Source organism: Mirounga angustirostris, unplaced genomic scaffold, assembly GCF_029215605.1.
Source record: "Mirounga angustirostris isolate CCGP_5_RB_7025 unplaced genomic scaffold, mMirAng1.0.hap1 SCAF_16, whole genome shotgun sequence".
Taxonomy (NCBI): domain Eukaryota; kingdom Metazoa; phylum Chordata; class Mammalia; order Carnivora; family Phocidae; genus Mirounga; species Mirounga angustirostris.
Genome location: NW_026991724.1, coordinates 12,011,330 through 12,029,250, shown reverse-complemented (window position 1 = coordinate 12,029,250; position 17,921 = coordinate 12,011,330). Strand labels below are relative to the sequence as shown.

At 57.5% G+C, this 17,921-nt stretch overlaps 2 protein-coding genes across 7 annotated transcripts in view; one reads left to right on the top strand and one right to left on the bottom strand.

Moving 5' to 3' along the window:
• ZNRF1 (zinc and ring finger 1) overlaps positions 1-10,866 on the top strand; it is a 98,103-nt gene extending 87,237 nt beyond the window's left edge. The window contains exons 3-5 of one of the 4 annotated variants that reach the window (XM_045890739.3): positions 6,798-6,903; positions 8,090-8,181; positions 10,430-10,866. In XM_045890739.3, the coding sequence (XP_045746695.1) occupies positions 6,798-6,903; positions 8,090-8,147 (164 nt within the window). In that variant the 3' untranslated portion in view covers positions 8,148-8,181; positions 10,430-10,866. Of the gene's footprint in view, positions 1-6,797; positions 6,904-8,089; positions 8,182-9,054; positions 10,358-10,429 lie in introns of those variants that run through there. The other 3 variants (XM_045890737.3, XM_045890738.3, XM_045890736.3) reach the window with 3 other exon arrangements.
• Positions 10,867-12,223: 1,357 nt separating this feature from the next.
• On the bottom strand, positions 12,224-17,646 carry LDHD (lactate dehydrogenase D). Of its 3 annotated transcripts, none has more exons than XM_045890732.3 (11): positions 17,509-17,639; positions 16,657-16,769; positions 16,286-16,427; positions 15,928-16,069; positions 15,643-15,802; positions 15,177-15,376; positions 14,956-15,084; positions 14,743-14,870; positions 14,095-14,185; positions 13,896-14,007; positions 12,224-13,821 (listed from the first exon to the last, which is right to left on the bottom strand). In XM_045890732.3, exons 1-11 carry the CDS (start codon positions 17,629-17,631, stop codon positions 13,656-13,658), a joined length of 1,506 nt encoding a protein of 501 aa, XP_045746688.1. In that variant the 5' UTR covers positions 17,632-17,639; the 3' UTR covers positions 12,224-13,655. The 3 variants fall into 3 exon arrangements, with proteins under 3 accessions (XP_045746688.1, XP_045746689.1, XP_054367233.1); XM_045890733.3 differs by having other exon boundaries at positions 16,657-17,159; positions 17,509-17,635; XM_054511258.2 differs by lacking the exon at positions 12,224-13,821 and having other exon boundaries at positions 13,895-14,007; positions 14,743-14,884; positions 17,509-17,646.
• Positions 17,647-17,921: the final 275 nt, after the last annotated feature.

Here is a 17,921-nt window from a genome sequence, read left to right as displayed (position 1 = left end):
CATCCTTCCTTCTCCTCCACAGCGGCTCTGAACTCAGGACCCCTAGGAGATGAGGGAGGAGTTGGTGGGTCCCACTTTTGTGGGTAAATGCAGTGAGCTTGAATGGGCCTTTAGTTCTCTCCCTTCCCAACATCTGTTTGTAGTTCTGAGACCAGAGAGCTCGCCCTCAACAATATGCAGTCCAATTTTGACCTTCACATTGCTCAGCCTGCAGAATGAGCCTTGAGATGGGCTGGAGGACCTGATTTTGCTGTGAACAGAAGAGAGTCCTAATACCCTGGGGGGGCATGATTGATGGCCAGCTGTCCATGGAAAGTTTAGGGGGCCTTGATTCCAAGAGCAGCCAGGGGTCCGTGGTCCCGGTGGATTCTGGAGTGTTTCGGGTTCCTTTGCCAGCAGTACTGAGGAGAACTTGGTGGCTATCGAAACGGCTTCAGGAGATGCTCAGCTCTCTTCTGGAGTGCTCACCCATGCCCTGCTTCTTAGGTCCTAACTACCTTCTCTCCTCCTCTCTGCCTAAAGTCATTGCCCCCAACTTCAGGGCTCTGAAAATGCTGCATGTCACACAAAGTTTCTTTAAAGGAAAGGGAATCTGACCCCCCCCCGAAAAGCAGGAATACCTCCGCTAGTTTACCCCGAGCCAGCAGACTTGTGTAAATGGTGCCTGTTTGGCCTGCATTCCTGCTGAGACCCTGTGGTTGCGATGGACCTGCCTTTTCTTAAGCCTGGAGGAACCACGTCCTGGCGGAGGACTGTGCCCAACCCAGTGGGGCCCTGCCAGGGGCTATTGTTAGGTGCTATAGCGGTGCCAGACTCAGAGGTGTCTGCCCTGGGACCCCTCCTCCAGGAGGGAGGGCTGGAGGGAGCTCCGGCGGCTGCTGACCGGAGGGCTGCAGGGTGAGTGAGGAGTCAGCAGGCAGGAGACCCACAGAGGCTCGCCACAGCGGGGACACCAGAATCAGGTGGCTACAAGAGAAGGGACTGAGTGGTGTCACCATGGGGAGCCTCAGTAAAGATGAAGCCCTCCAGGCCTGAACTTTATTGGCTGACCCCTCTGGGCTTCCATCATTGCAGCCAACCCGCCAAAACAATTGGAACACGCCCCACAATCTGGGGTGTTGGGCTGGGGATGCCACCACTGGTACAGGAAGTCTCTGCGCTCCGTTACCCCTGCTCCTGGAGATTTCCCAAGAGGGGAGCTGGTGAGACCTGGCGTTGATGGCACAGCCCCCCCTGAACCCCCAGGAGACGGCCTGGCAGCTCTGCATCTGCCAAGGAGGCTGCAGGACCAGGTTCTACTGCCCCGGGGCCGGCACTGAGGCCAGGAGGTGGAGCCGGGGTCTGTGTCAGACTTGGGGTTCTCCCTCCGGCTCCTACCTTCCTTCCCACCAGGGCCTCGACTGTCGTTGGGCACCGGGGGCAATGCATTATGTCTGGTCCTGCTCTCAGCTGCCGGCTCCGAGCTGCACCAACTTCAGCCTTCCCCCCAGGGTGCCGGTGCTGGCAGAAATGGATCTGTAGCTGTCTGGGCCTCCCTGCCCGCTCCATGACACCAGCAGCTCTGGGGGTCCCCTGGGGAATGTGGGAGCCGGGGCTCCCCATGGGGCAGCTCAGCCTCACGGCGGCACTAGGAGGGCAGAATGCGGCTCCCTCAGTCTAGGCTCCTGCACCCTTCTTGGGCCGCACATGCACAGTAGTTCCACAAGAAGAGAAAGATCTGGGACGCCTGGGTGGCTCAGTCGGTTAGGCGTCTGCCTTCAGCTCAGGTCATGATCCCAGGGTCCTGGGATCGAGTCCCGCATCGGGCTCCCTGCTCCGCGGGGAGCCTGCTTCTCCCTCTGCCTCTGCTTCTCTCTCTCTCTCTCTCATGAATAAATAAATAAAATCTTTAAAAAAAAAAAAAAAGAAGAGAAAGATCTGAGACTGGGATGGGTGGTGTTTTCCAGCTTTCCTCTTCCAGGGAAGAGACCCTGTCGCCTGGTCCTTTAAGGAAAGGAGGTAAGGTGGCCAAGTGGAAGGACCTCGTCTTGGGAGCCATGGCCACTTACCAGCTACATGAGCTGATCCAGAGACCTCCCCTGAAAGATCTTTCACATTCACTGAGATGTTTCTGTGGCATCCTTGTATATAGCTCGCCCCAAAGAAGTGAAGCCTCCTTTCTCTCCTCCTCCTAGATCTTTCTTTGACAAAAGCAGCTGTTAGAGTGCTCCCCCTATATCTCAGGGAGGGAGCAGAAGTATGCAGTCACCTCCCACCCCTGCCCCACCCCCGCCCCACCCCAGCATCACCCCTCCCGCTGTGGCGCCGGAGAGTTTTGCCTCTGGTTTGGCTCCCTAGTCTAGTTGAGGGATAGGCATTGGCATCATTTAGCACCACCCCCAGCCAGACCAAACACTTCTGAACTCCCCCTTGGGCAGTGACCTTGGCTTTGCACAGGGCATCAGGAAGCTTGGCAGGGCCGGGCCGGGTGGTGGTGGTGGTTAGGAGCCAGTAAGAAAAAGGCAGAAAGCACAGCTTCGTTTCTGTGTTCTCCTCAACCGGCATCGGTTAAGGCCCCCTCCCATGGGTACCTGGGGATACCAAGGGACATTTGTGTCCGTCTACCAGGTGGCCTCAATTTGTGCCAGGCCCAGGGTCCCCGACAGCGGGCAGCAGCCTCCTGCAGGACGAGTATGGAAATGCCTTGGAAATCCCACAGGAACCAGTTGGTAGCCGGGCATCAGTTTCAGCCATTTCCACCCGCCTGCTGAGCTCCCAGGGACATCTGGGGGCTGCTGATTGCAGAACTCCAGGGATTGGGACAGGAAGTTTTACTCAGCCCACTCAGGCCTGGGGCCGGATCTGTGTAGCTCCCACTTTCCCCTCTGAGAAGAATGCCGCTCCCTGGGCACCGTGCTGGGTGTGAATACCGCTGGCCTCCCCACACTGTCAGGTTCCCAGCCCCTCACTCCTCCCTATCCTCGCCACTCCAGGCCCCAGGGAAATGTGCTCCCCAGCCGGGTGGGGCAGCCCACAGTTTCTTGCCGCCCAGGCTGCAGCCCCAGGCTGGCTGGTGAGGCACATGCTTCGCGAAGTGTTGTGTGCTGGTAATTGATTGTTCAGAAGAAAATGCATCTGACCTTCTTGTGCTCAAGCCCGAGTCCTTGGTTAGAAAAAGGAACAGGAAGCTGTTTGGGACCCAGGGAATTCTAACCTGCCCCTCAGCCTCCCTGCTGGGGTGCCAGTCAGTGGGGGAGGGGGGAATGCAGGGGATACTGACTTGGATCTGTAACCTTACTGCACCGCAAGGATAGGAACTCATCCATAAGTGTGGGGAGGGCTCCATGAACAGGAGCCAGGGCCCAAACTCACTTTACCAATGAGATGCCTGAGGCAGAGAGGGCAGAAGTCATTGCCCAGGAATGTCTACAGGATGGCTCTGCCTTCTCAAAGCCAGACCGGTTTTCTCCTCCCATCTTTTTTGGAGATTTTTCCTCCAGTGTTTTATTATGAAAGTGTCAGACATATAGCAAAGTTTGAGTGTTTCACCGTGAGCACCCAAATCCCCACCATCCAGAGTCTACGTTTTCCTGCACCTGCTCACACAGCTCTGTCCACCAAATCCACCTGTCGATGCATTTCAGAGCCACATGAAAACACCAGTACACTTCCTTCTTGGGGTTTTTAATTCTAAAGGTAATGCACGGGCAAATAAATGTAAAAATACATAAAAACATTTTGCTTCTAGTCCTCCTTTCCTCCACCATTGAGGTGTAGATCCTCCCAGATGTTTTCTGTGCTTACACGAACATACAGATGCACACATATATTTCAATATGGAGGGCATCCAGTGCTTCAGGAAATGGGATCGCGCCCTTTTACTGATCCACCACGTGCCACATTTGGAGTCTGAGGTGACACTCCAAGGGCAGACTGATGGTGTGCCATCTGGTTTTTCTGTTCTTGTCACCTTTCGGGTGGGCCTGTGGATTAGCCTGATGTTGGCAGGAAATGACCCCAGGTGGTTGCGGTCAGGCAGCTGAGAGTGACTTCTGTGCACAGGGACGTCAGTCCTGAACTGGTCCTATCTTAGGCTTTTTCCTCAGGGTTCATGGTAGGGAGCTTTGAGGCACTTTGGCCCTCTAGGCCATGAAGAATCCTTGTTTTTCTGGGCCCCAGATGTTTCCCTTCCCACCAGAGTAATCAGAGAGCACCCAGAAACAGCAAGGGAGGGGGCACCATGTGAAGGGTTCCAGGCCCTGCACTACCACTCGCAAAGCCCCAACTTAGGCAAGGTGCTTGACTTCTCGGGCTTCAGTATCCTCCTTGGCAAAATGGGACCAGCACATATGCCCCGTCGCTCATGAAGTTGTGAGGCTCGGTTGAACACACACACGCGCACGCATGCGCACACACACACACACAATCCAGTAGGCATCACTGGCAGTGCTCGAGGACAAGTGAGGAACTGATCCTGCTTCCAGCTCGCCTTTCTTCACATCCATAACCCCACCCTCTTGGTATTTCTCCTGTGGTTTGGGAACTTCTGAGTAACCTTGGCTTCCTTCACCCCTTGCACTTGCCTTTCAGATGTTAGAGTTAACCTTGTGTTCTGTCTTCTGCCCTCTTGGATTTCAGTGAATCTCTATCCCACATCTACACCCATCACCCACGTCTCTCTTCTCAACCCCAGATCCAGACTCCAGTGGACTCCTGGAGGTTTCCATTAGCGTGTCCCAGTGGAGACGCCTGGTCAGCATCTCCCACCCAACTCTGAACTCACTTCTGCCTGTCCTCCTCTTCCCGGGTCCCCTGTCCTAGTGACGAGTACCTGCCGCTTGCCCAGCTGCCCTGGTCAGTGCGTGCCATCCCTCCCTCCTTGCCCTCATGGCTAGTGCAGGCCCTGAGTCCTTCCCTCCAGCGCTGCTGCATCAGCGTCCAGAGCGAGCTTCCCGTCTCTGAGCTCTGCCAGCCCATTCTCCAGTAGTCAGCAGAGACCAGCTGCGATCGGGTTGCACCTCCAGAGCCTCGCAGTGAACCAGATGAAGCCCGGGCACAGCAGAACACGAGTTCGTCCTGGGGGTGTCTGTCTCACCCCCCCTACCCCATTGTGGCCCCACGGCTCTCTGCACACGCCATAGCAAACTTCCTGCTGTTCCCAGTGCACAGATACTGTTCCCGTTGCCTGAAATGTCCTTCCCTGAACAGTCCCCACCCTGACAGGGCATCAGCCATACCCTCATACCTGGACTTGTATGCATCATAAGGCTTCCTAGAAAGTGGTTTGCTGTTCATTTCCGTTTTCTTGTCCGCCTCCCCTGGGAGACTATGACTTCAATCCTGAGACCGTGGCTTCTTTACGGAGTTGCCAGCACCAGAATGTCATAGAAACTTAATAAGGGGCTGCTTCCCCAGCCACGGTGCTCTGCCTATTTTTCTCAGGCTTTTCCGGCTGTGGCTGTGCAAGGAGCCTGTGGTGTGCAGTAGCTTCCTTCCATTCCTTTTTTTGTGGGGGACCTTTTTTTCTTCTTTTTTAAATTGAGTCATAGTAGCATTTAGGATCTTCCCAATGCTGTGCTACCACCATCTCCGTCTAGTTACAGTTTTCAAAAGAAAACCCCCCCATGACTGTACTTTTATCTAAAATAGAGTCCATCTCAAAGAGCCAGAGGGTAGAATGGTAGTCACCAGGGGCCGAGGGGATGGGGAAATGGGGAGTTGCCATTCGAGGGGTGTAGAGTTTCAGTCATGCCAGAAGAGTAAGTTCTGGAGACCTGGCGCCCAGCATTCTGCCTGCAACTGATAATACTGTTCTGCACACTTAAAAATCTGTCAAAAGGGTGGATCTCCTCCTAAGTGTTCTTACCACCGGAAAAGGGGAAGAAGAAAACCCCTTACCCATAAAACACTCCCCCCCGCCCATCCCTCCTGCCCCCAGCCCCGGGGCCTACTTCTTGTCCAGATTGGCCTATGCTGTGCATTTCACAGAAAGGAGTCGTTGGATAGGTGACTTTTTGTGTCTGGCTTCCTTCACTTCGCCTGATGTTCTCCAGGTCCATCCACACTGCAGGCCCACATCGGCGCTCCGCCCCTTTCCCACAGCTGAGTGACACTCCGTTGTAGGGAGAGATCCCGTTTGTTTTTGGTTTTTTTTTTTTTTAAGATTTTATTTATTTATTTGAGAGAGAGAATGAGATAGAGAGCATGAGAGGGGGGAGGGTCAGAGAGAGAGGCAGACCCCCTGCTGAGCAGGGAGCCCGACGTGGGACTCGATCCTGGGACTCCAGGATCATGACCTGAGCCGAAGGCAGTCGCTTAACCAACTGAGCCACCCAGGCACCCGAGAACCCGTTTGTTAATCCAGTTCTCGGCTGCGGGCACTGGGGTTGTTGCCACCTGTTGGCTGTTGCGCACATGCTCGCCCGAGCAGCCACTGGAGTTCCGGCCTCGCTCCCCTTCACCGTGCTTTGCCAAACCAGAACTCCGTGCACCTGGGCCGTGTATGATTTGGGGACGGTCTGCTCAGGGAGGCAGCTGGCCTCTGCTACAGGCCTATCCCCTCCCGAGCCCATTTCACCCTCCATCCCCTGGCCGCTTCTTTGGTAATTCATCCCACTCTGTCTTCAGATAATTGATGTGCGCTGTGCATGTCTTGTCTCAGGTCAGGGTACCCTTGGTCTCCTGTGTCGCCCACACAGCCTTGCCCACTTCAGGTGACCCAAGCAGTCCCAACCAAGTTCCTAGACCTGTGCCGGCTTTGTGCCACCTGTCTGCTGGTGACTGACCCTCTCCCACTCTCCTCCGTGCCCCCTTTGCAGATGACGTGCTGACGAAAGACGCGGGTGAGTGTGTGATCTGCCTGGAGGAGTTGCTTCAGGGGGACACGATAGCCAGGCTGCCCTGCCTGTGCATTTATCACAAAAGGTACGGAAGGGCCACCAGGGCCAGGGCATCCCCATCTGAGATCCCAGAGGGTTCCTTCCCTGCAGCTGGGGGAGAGAAGGGGGGACCCTCATCACTAGCCATTCGGTCCCCACTGGTTGTGGGATGACCTGCCCTCCCACCGAGGGCTCTAAGTGAGGTGGAGGCAGAGCAGGTCTCTGGTTTGGCAGCCTGGATGGCGAGGGCTGACAGACCTGTGGAGCCCCACAGGTTGGACGCACTTAGGATCCCACCTGAAGGTTGGTTCTGCATGCATCTCCTTGAGCCTTTTCTTCCTCCACGGGCCCCTCTGTGTGGCCACGGCGCTAAAAGCTGCTGGAATTAACAGGGCTGAGAGTCGTCCTCGGGCTCCAGTACGAGCCTCGCTCTTGTTTCCAGCTAGAAAGAAGACACCTCCTTACCCAAGATGGGAGGACACTCTGTGCGCCATCTGCTCTTGGCTCCTTGAGTCCCAGAGCTGCTTCTGACACACAGGCTTTTTCACAGCCCGCCGCACAGGGCTACTGGCCACGAGGTGGTTGTAGTGCCTGGCACGCAGATGTGGCTGGTGCCCGAGAGGCTCGAGGTCGGCCCCAGGGGAGGGGGCCTTGGCCTGGGCCCAGCACACAGTGCTCCAGGGTCCCAGGGAGGCACCACTCAGAACCAGAAGATGGAAATGTTTGGCTCTGGGGGGAAATTATGCAAATTATCTACCTGCTTCCTGTGTTTGAAGATACCCAGATGTTGGCTTCCAAATCAGAAAGCTGTCTTGGGGCAATCTCTGTTCCCTGTCTGGTTCAGATGGTCCTTTCTACAAACACTGGAGACCAGGGTTTCACTGTCAGCCTCCTGTCCGGCCCTCCCTTTCCACCTTCTCCAGGAAAGGCTCCATGCCGACCACAACCCACCAAGCCACATAGAGGGCCATACTCCCCACTTCCTGCAGCTCCCAGATCCACCCAATCCTATACCCACCATGCTGGGCTGATGCCTCAGGCTGAGCTGAGATCAGTCTTGGTGTTCTCCCTTCTTCCTGCTTCAAAAAGTGGGTGTCTGGTGTTTTCCCCTGAGGTCCTCATGAGCGAGATTTAGCAAACCTCTGCTCAGAAGCCTGACCCTTGGAGAATGCCCCCTAAGGAACAGCCTGGTCAGCGGTAACCTGTCTCCCCTTGCCACCTCCCTGCCTCAGCTGCATAGATTCGTGGTTTGAAGTGAACAGATCTTGTCCAGAACATCCCGCAGACTGACCCTGCTGGGCTCGCTTGCTGACTCCTCTCAAAGGTGAGCCCGTGGTTGGGGATGCTCCAGGCTCAAGGCCTGGGGTCAAGTCACTCTGGGGCCTGGAGGGTAGGGAATTCGGTTGCCCTTGCACACCCCATGAAGAGGGGAGCATCTTATAGTTAGTGATTCTATGGGGGGCGGGGGGGCAGGGGCTGGTATGATTCTCCGGGAAGGATAGGAAATATGAACTCACAAGGTAATGAAGGAGAACCTGCTCAGTAGAATTAGATTCATTGGGAAAAGACCAGGGTATTCCAGACATCTAAAGTGAGTCTCCCTGAAGAAGGTTCAGAAAGATCCTGTGGAATGTGCCGGCTGGGAGAAGCAGCAGTGTGAGCTCTAGGACCAGACCCTGGGTTTGCGCCCCGCTCCGCCTCGTGCTTGAGGGGTGGCGAGGGCGAGTCCTGTCTCTCTGGGTCTCTGCTTCTTTGGGGCCAGGGGGACAACCTCACTCCCTGTCCCCATATGGACATCCCACTTATTAAACACGACAGCCTGGGGGACGGTACACTGTCCTCTGTGGTGCTCACCCGTGATCATGTCACTGCTGGTTCTTCCCGCCTGCAGGCCACCTGCCTCTCACGCTGACACACACACACACACACAGCCCACTTCCAGATGAATCTCTGCAGCAGGCCGGCACAGCCTTCCCCAACAGACCTCTGCTGACCATCCTATCCTGTCCCCCGTCCTACCTGTCCCTGCGAGTTCTGGTCCGGCACTTTCTTTTTTCTGGCAAACCAACAAAACCCGCCAGAGAAACCAAAACCCTGACTCCACCTCATCTCACATCCAAAGGTTTTGGGGCCTCTTTTCTCTCTTGCTCTCGCTCTCTTGTTTTTGTTTGTTTTGTTTTCCTTTGTTCTTCATTAGGTTTATTTTATTTATTCCAAGTAAACTCTCAGAACAGCTGATGATGTCAGACAAATCAGGGACATTTGCTCTTTTTACCTTCCCCTCAAAAACTGAGGACACGGGGAGAAGAAAAAGCAAGGGTGAGAGTGAGGCAGAGGGACTGGGCCAACGCCGGAGCAGGAGTCCCAACCCCGGCGGGACGTTTGGCTTCGGGCCCCAGAGCGGAACCACAGACGCCCGGCCAGCCTCGGCGGGATGCACGTGGCCGGCCTTGGCCGCCAGAGCGCGACTTACGTGTTCCGGTCCACACAGGGACAGCCAGCCCCCGTTCCTGAGAGGAGGCATCGGACACGGGCAGAGCTGAGCTGGGGACACCAGTGGGAACAGGGCACCCCTTCTGCACTGACTTCCAGAGAATGGTTCTCCCTTTCTCCCTGAGGACACCAAATTGGATGAGAGCGAGTTTGAGAGAAGAATCAACTGCTATCCTTCCCCTCACCCCTCATCCCAGGAGGGAAAGGGCATTTTCTTTTACACCTTTGAAAGGCGTTGTGGGTCTGTCTAAAGTGTTTACAAAAAAAAAAAAAAAAAATTATAAAAAAAAAAGTCTAGTGTCGACTGGTGTTTTCCCTCGTGATGTTTACAGATTGCTGTCTGCCGCCCGGCTAGAACCCCCTCAGTGACAGAGACGAATGGGGCCGCGCACGGTCTCCTGTGCCCAGCGCCCCCCTGTCGGCCCTCTATCACCAACCACTCTGCCTTGGGTGGTGGCTTTTGTTTTTGTTTTTGTTTTTTGGGGGGTTGTGGTTGTTTGTTTGTTTCCTCCATTATTCTGGCTTGGTTTTGCACTTTTCTCCCCTTGGGACCCTGATATGTAACTTCATTGCCAAAAAAACAACCCATCCAGGATCTTCTCCTCTCCATTCCCTTTTCCTCTCCCTCCTTCGCTCCTGGTTCTGGTCAGTTCAGAGGAATTAACAATCACAAGTGTCCTGCAAAAATGCCTGAACATTTTTCTTAGACCCTTGTGGATTTTTTTTTTCCAGAAAACTTAGACAAAAGACTTATTAAAGGAATATGTACAGTTATCCCTGTTTTCAGGCACTCTGTTTGAGAACATTTTAGCCATTGATGTTCACACGTGGCATCAGCCCATGCAAGATAGGTTTCTGTATTTATATATTAAAATACAAAAAAAAAAAACCTTATAAAATGTTTAAAAAAATGTTCAAAGCTTGGGGGAAAAGCTTTCTTCATTAGTCAAGGTGTTTTGATATGGTATTAAAATGTCTAATAAAAGGTGCACTGTGTGACTAATTTAATGAGGTATTATTAAACAATCAAGAAGTGGGGCTTGAAGGCCTATCCCCCACTCCCTCACCTACCTCCTTAGCCTTCCTCCAGGCTGCTACTTGGCACTACGGGAGTGTGAAGTGGTCCTCAGAGCAGTCATGCCTGGGCAGAGTGAACCTGGCAGGTCAGACCCGAGTCCTTCAGGGTTCCTGGCCCTCCCAAGCATCATGGAGTCCATCTGCCATCACCTGTGGAGTGGTTGTGACAGAACTCTTCAGGAAAGATCTGCGGGGGCAAAAGATCTTGCGGCCAGTGGAGGCTGCAAGGATGTGGATTCTTCCAGGTATCGGCCCAGTCCCCGCCTTCATCCTCAGCTCCCCATCCCACATCCCATCCTGCCCTGCCTGTTGCTCAGTCTGCGTCTCAGTGCTGACTCATGGGCATGCTTCATTGAGGCCCAGAAAGAGGCCCTGCTTTGGGGCTGAGCCAGCTCAGAGCCCTTGAACTAGAAGCAGCCACTCCGGGCTCACAAGAGTTGGCACACCTCAAGCTGGGCGGGAAGCTCAGAGCAGGGGGTAGGGACGCATGCCCGGCCTGTCCCCGTGCCAGAGGGGCTCCTGGAGCGGCATTCCAGAGCCTCCCTCCGCAGAAGCTGCGGAGGAAGGCTCTGGAGGGAGATGCCTCCAGGCTTCTGTGCCCACACCCCTCCCCAGGCCCTCGAGTGCCCTTGCCTCTGTGGGCTCTGCCTCCCCAGGCCCTGTCTCTGCAGTCCTCTAGTGTCATGCGCCTCCCGAAGCACCCACTCTCTGCAAGGGCAGTGCAGGCCAGTGGGCAGGTGTGAACCAAGGCACAGGCACGCTCAGCATGTTCAGAGAAATGCTAACGAAGAATTTGGGTCTGAGCCTGGGCCTTAGCGTCAGACCCCTGCCCCGGGATGAGGGAGCACCCCCCCCCGGGGACCAATCATCCCCAGGGTGGCAAGAGCATGAGCTCTAAACTGTCTGCATGTGAGCTCCTCTGTTGGGCAGAATGATCCTGGGGAGACGACTTTGCTCTTCTGAACTTCAGATTCAATTGCATGTGAGTCGGGGGACAGAGTCGCACAGCTCAGAGGTCACCATGAGGGTCAGAGAATCTGCCCGGAAGCCTCTGGCACATGCATAGCAGGCTCCCTGGTAGTTCTGTCACCGCAAAGAGCACTGTTCTATTCACAGCACCTCCTGCTTCTGCCTGGCAACTGTGTCTCCCTGTTCTAAATTTAATTCCTCTAGCAAAGCTGGCCCTGGAGATCTCCTTGCCTGACCCCTGGGCCTGCAGGCGAAGGCTTCTGTGACCACCTTGGTGGCTTAGGCCCTGCGGCCTTGGCAGCACCCTGGGTGAGCCAAGTGGTCATGACCCGGTGGGGCAGGCTGGAGCCCATGCCAGGCTGGTCCCTGTCCCCACCCCCAGCGACTTGCACTCGCACCCAGCGCATGGCAGCCCTCTGCTGGCTGTGGTGTTCTCTGAATCCCCCCGGGTTGCCACTAGTCCTCTGGTCGGGGTGGAATGAGCTGGTGCAGGCTCCCCAGGTGGGACTGGTCTGTCATTCATGCTCCATCCAGGCAGCTCTCCCAAGCTCTGTCTTTCCAGGAGGGGAGGGAATCAGCAGGAACTGCGAGGGGGCTTCTGCACGCTTTGTGGCTTCCCTCCACTAAGGGCCCAGCACGCTTTGGGGGGCTTTGCGGGCAGAAGCACCTCACTAAGACCGTTCATCTAGCAGCCATTTAACAGTGTTGAGGTTTTTAGAAGGTCCTTATGCTTAGGAGATAGATGCTGAATTCTGTAGGTAAATGGTGTCAAGAAATGTGTAACTCAATTCCAGATGGTTCCCCAGAAAGTACACACACAAAGCAAATAAGGCAAAAATAGTCACTTGAGTCTTCAGGGGCTGGTATTTCAGTGAACAGTGTGCTTGTTCTTTCAGCTCATCAAAGAAGAGCCGTCCCCAGTAAGGGGAGAAACCTCCATTGCAGACTTCTCCCCTGAGCTCAGGGGCGAGGCAGTCGGGTGGAGGTGGGGGGTGCGGCCAGGGAGCCGTATGTCCAGACACGCGCGGCTGATGCTTAGATTGTTCGTGGAGCAGGGTTGCTTGGGGAGAGCCGGTGACCCCTTGGCCCAGCGACTGCTCGTGGCCCCAGGGTAGAAACGTCGCAGAGAAGCAAACTGGGCTGAGTCCAGCGTTAAGAGTGGCTTCCAAGAACCAAGTTGGGCTGAGGAGTCCCAGAAGGGCAGCCTCTGCCCAGGGCTTGGACAGCTGATGGGGAGAGGTGGCTTGTGGGGGTAAGGGGAGATGGGAGGGTCCAACTGGCCTCCCTGCTTTGCTCACCCAGCACCTTTGCTCAGGGGCCAAGGGAGATGGGCCCACATGATGGGCTCCTGGGGCGGAGTTTAGAGACTGGCTTCCAGGACACCAAGCCTCCCCCACCCCAACCTTGGGGAAGTGGGGGGGGGACCCAGGGCAGGGAGCTGTAGGCCCTGGACAGAGGTGAGTCCTGGGTGCCACTGCCCAGCGCGGATGCTCTGGTGTTGGGCGCCCTCTCGTGGGCTTGGGAATAACTGACAAGTTCACGGACCAAGCGGTCTGGCCAGGGATCCTAAGGCCCGGGGAGGCCCAGGGGAGGGCAGATCCTGACTTGGAGGGGAAAAGCTAGTAATCTGATACATCACAGCATGGAGCAATATAATACAAGGAGAAAAATTTCACTTCCATTTCCACTGATTGGCAACAGCCACTTGGAGAACATGTGGTCTGTCATGAGGGATATCGGCCATGGGCCATGGATGTCGTCCTCAGGCACTGGTCTTCTCACCAGCAGATGGGACAGGGACCTGGGTCCCTGGAAGTGACTTTCAGTAGCCTAAGCACTATCCCCTCCCAGGCTGCAGGAAGTCAGAGGACAGGCAGGGGAGAAGGGACGAGGGACAAGGACAAAGGTCAGAGAACCTGAAGGAGGTAGGGAGGGCAGGCACAGGAGGCCATTCACAGGCACTGTCTGCTCATCTCCAGACTGCTGCAAATGGGGTTCTGGTTTATTTCAGGAGTCCAAGGACACCTACACCAGGAAAGCGTGTTCCTGTCACCAGACAAGTGGAGTAGGGCTAAGAGAGCTCAGTCCCTGAGGCCTTGCCCCTGGTCCCCGGCAGCAGGGAGGCCCTGACCAAGGGGAAGGCAGGCAAGGACCCCTGCAGGTCTGGGCCAAGACAGAACTGTTCTGTGACAAGAAGGAAGGTTCCAGAACAGGAGGTTCCACTGTCTGGGGGCTTGTGGGCCAAGGGCTTGGAGCCCCTCACAGCACCTTGCCTGGGTTCATGAGGCCTCGGGGATCCAGCATGGCCTTCAGCTGCCGCATGATCTCTATGCCCACGGCGCCCACCTCCTCCTGTAGCAGCTGCCGCTTGCCCAGCCCAATGCCGTGTTCCCCAGTACACGTCCCGTGGAGCGCCAGTGCCCGCCTGGGAGGCAGTGAAGAGATCCTCAGCAGGGTGCTCCTCCGCCCCTCCCCACCAGCCAAGGGTTTTGCTCTTACCTGCCCAGATGTTCTCCAAAGGCCTTGACCCTGCGCAACTCCTCGGCGTCCTCTGGGTCCACCAGCAGGATGCAGTGGAAATTGCCATCGCCCACGTGTCCAACAATGGTGCCTGGGGGCCCAGAAGACAGAGATGCTGCCCCAGCCCAGCCCATCCCCCTTCCCTCCCGCATGGAGCTCCAGCAGCGGGCATGCCGACCTGTGAGTCCCGAGGCCTTCAGGTCCTCCTTGGTCTGCACCAGGATCTCCGGCAGCCGGGAGATGGGCACACACACGTCGGTGGAATAGCCCTAGTTGGGGGCAGGTTTGTGAGGTTCTCCCCCCTTACCCCCCGCCGCCCCGGATGTTAAGAGGTCCTTGTGGTCAAGGTTAAGAACAGGTCAGAGGAGGCTGGGCCTCACCCACAAAAACTAGCTGCTTTTCTCTAGGCCTGTTTCCCCTGGACAGCTGGACAAATGGCCAGAGTGAGTGCCCTGCCCTGCCTGCGGAGGCTTCCCCAGCTCTCACCTTGCTCCCCGCCCGGCTCCGTGCAGGGCCCCGAGCGGCCCACGAGGCCAAGCCTTCGCACGTGCTGCCTGGAGCCCAGTGTCCCCTTCCTGTTGGCTGACCCCTTCCGCTTCATCATCTCTCTCCAGCCAGCCTCACAAACCCTAAGAGCACCTGCGCTGTCCCTGTGCCCAGGCGGGGGCTCCCTCCCGAGGGTTTGGCAGACAACTACTTTCCCCGCTAGACAGTGTCTGAGAAATAGCTGGGTAGGGGCAGTGCTGCCCATGGTGGGTCTCAGCGTACTGCTCAGGACAACAGGGTGGCGGGCTGGGGGTGCCGCCACCACCCCAGCCCAACTCACCTTGCAGCCCGGCCGCAGGGCCAGAGTGGCGTACCAGGCGTTGTGCCGCGCTGCCCAGAGCCGGCTGCGCTCCTCGGCCTCCTTGGCCCAGAAGAAGTGGGAGGCTCCGTTGTGCTGGCTGATCTCCTCTGCAAGGGGGGGGCTGGGGGGTGTCACACGGGACCTTACTCAGGGCCAGCCTGTGCCCCCCCACCCCACAGCACCCCAGCACACCTGCCCGCTCTATCTGCTCGGCCAGTGCCCGCTCAGATCCGTGGAACTCGAGGAAGAGTGTGGGCGCCACAGAGCAGGTCAGCCGGCTGTGCCTGTTGCAGGCATCCATCATGACTTCATCCAGAAACTCTGGGGCCAAGGAGAGGGCAGGTGAGGGGAGGCCGACTTCAAAGGGGGCCTCTTCCGGGGAGCCCACCTGGACTGCCCAGTCCCCAGCTCACCGATGCGGGCCAGGGGCACTGCAGCCTGGAGGATGTGAACAGTGGTGTCCATGGCTGCCTGGACACTGGGAAATGCACAGGTGGCGGCCACCGTGGCCTCAGGGGCAGGGTGCAGGCGCAGGGTGGCAGCTGTGATGAGTCCTAGTGTCCCCTCAGAGCCCACAAAGAGCCCTGTGAGGTTGTAGCCAGCTGCACTCTTCCTGGATGCCGGGGACACATAAGGTAGGTGAGTGCCCAGCCATGAGATGATGGGTTTCTGGCCGCAAGCCTGAGCCGGAAGCCCAGCTCCGTCCCCCAGGCCCCTGCCAGGTGGGGGCGTCGGCCCAGCCTGCCATCACGACAGCTGTTCCTTGCACAGCCCCAACTGGCCTGGCGCAGGAAGAACTGAGTCTCAGACCAGAGCAGACTCATTAGCCTGGTCCACCAATCCAGGAGGCCCCCATTTCCGTGGGGAGAGGGTGCTCACCGGAAGTGCCGGCCGGGGCCTGCGGTATGAAGCAGCCGGCCGCCAGGCAGCACCACCTCCAGGTTGAGCACGTTGTCCCGCATCGTGCCATAGCGCAAAGCATTGGTGCCGGAGGCCGCCGTGGCCACCATGCCGCAGAGCGAGGCGTCTGCGCCTGGGTCTGCAGGGCAGAGTGCGGCCTGGGGCAAGTACCCGGGGATGGAGGGGTCCCCTCGCGCCCCAGAAACAGCCCTGCCACCTGGGAGCCTGCAGGGCCCCAGGGAAGGGCCTCAAGTTCCAGCCTACCCACAGGAAACCAGAGGCCACTGTCCCGCAGGTAGGTGTTGAGAGTTTTGCGGGTGACGCCTGGCTCCACCACCACAGAGAAGTCCTCCGGATTCAGCTTCAGGATTCGGTCCATGTGGGTCAGGTTGATACAGACACCACCCTGGCAGGAAGGGGTGCCAAGGAGCTGAGGGACCCGCGTCTTCCCAGAGCCAGGCCACCTTCCATAGGATCTCCTCTCCAGGCTGACCTGGCAGCCAGTCCGGAGCCCGCCCCCCGCCCCCCATGGCAGGTAAGGCGGGGTGGAGGCAGCCACTAGTGTGACAAGCGGGAGGGGGCCAGAGCCCAGGCAGGGCGGGGGCAGGGGGAGGCCGCCTACCTGCACGGCACAGACTCCACCCTCAAGCCCAGTGCCAGTGCCAAACGGGATGATGGGCACTCCTTGGCTGTAGCACAGGGCTGCCAGCCGGCTGACCTGTTCCACATTCTGGGGCCACACCACGGCGCCTGGGGGTTGGCACCTAGAACCAGACCCTTAGCAGTTTCTGGGAGCATGGTACCCACTGGTCCTGTTCATTCCCAAGGAGCCCCAAGGTATCACAGGGCCTGAGGCTACACGGTGGGAGAGGGATGGGTGTGGAGGAGAGGCAGAGAAGGCCAGAGCCCCCCTAAAACGGATGGGTGGGGGAGAAGACAGCCCAGGGCTCTTACTCCCAGCCCAGGGCTCTGGTAGGGGAGGGGCCCCCACACCTGTGCATGGACTCATCGTGCCCATGCTGCTCACAGTCGGCGGCAGCAGTCGACATGTGCGGGCTCCCCACAACTGCCTTCAGAGCCTCCACAAAGCCTTTGCTGAGCTCACCCTGCAGAGAAGAAACACACTGCCAGAGTCGCCCAGAGGCACCTGGGGCTCCGGTGGCAGGTCCTGGGGTGGGGGAGGGGCTGCCGGCACTTCTGGCCTCCCCACGCCCCACTGACACCACCCCGAGGGCCAGCACCGCTAGGCCTTGCCAGCGGGCCCACTGGAAGCAAACCCACTCTACAAAGATGCCCCTTTCCAAACAGAACCATCGAGGTCAATGTTTCACGTGGGAAAAAACACCACCTGGGTAAAGATAGGAGCCAGATTCACTCTACAGAAAGGAACATCGCAGGGTTCCATAACGTAGCCAGCCCTGCCTAAGTGGCTCAGAAGGGTTACTTATCTCTGCCCGTCCTCCAACACGGCCCCAGGCACACCGAGAAACGCCGAGCTTGATAAAGAAAGAATGGGAATGGAAAGCCTCACGGCCAGTCCACATAGGGGCGCCGCCTCCCACATTCTTACCTCCCAGGCATTGTTTCTTAAAATGTGTCTGCATATTTGGGAGCCCCAAAGAGGGCGCCCTGGAGCCCGTACACTTTTGATTTTACACCCCATTTATAGTCCCATTTGTGGCAGCTGGGGGGGCCTCGGCCCATCTCACTCAACACCCACGCTTGGCAGAGTGAGCCCAGCGATCCTCTGCTCAAGGTCACAGGGTGCTGGTGCAGCGCAGAGCCTGGCGGAAACTTGGCATCTGGCCGCCCACCCTCCAGCGGGCTTCCCCTCCCCCCACCTACCTGCGTCCCCCTGGAGCAGTAGCCCCTCCAGGGGAACAGCCCCCAGGTCGCGGCAGCGCGGAGCAGACCGGCCATAGCGGGGTGCGCACTGAGGCGGGTGGCCAGGTGGCCGCACCAGCCCATCGGCTGTGCAGGGGGTGGGGCTGCTTAAGGTGGCGCGGCCTTAAGGTGGCCCTGCCAGACCCTGCTGAGTCAGGCACGGCAGCAGGCTTGTGTCAGTTCTCCCAACGGAGAGGTGAGGCTTACCTAACACAAAGGGAAACAGGAGAGCAGCTTCTTTGGGGCTTAACGCTCTGCGGTGGCTTCCCTTGGTCTTTCAAACAAAGACAGGCTCCTTGCCATGGACTTAAACGTCCTGCCGGTCCCTGCTCCCCTCTCCATCAACCCCACTTCTTTCCAATCTCCTCTTTGGC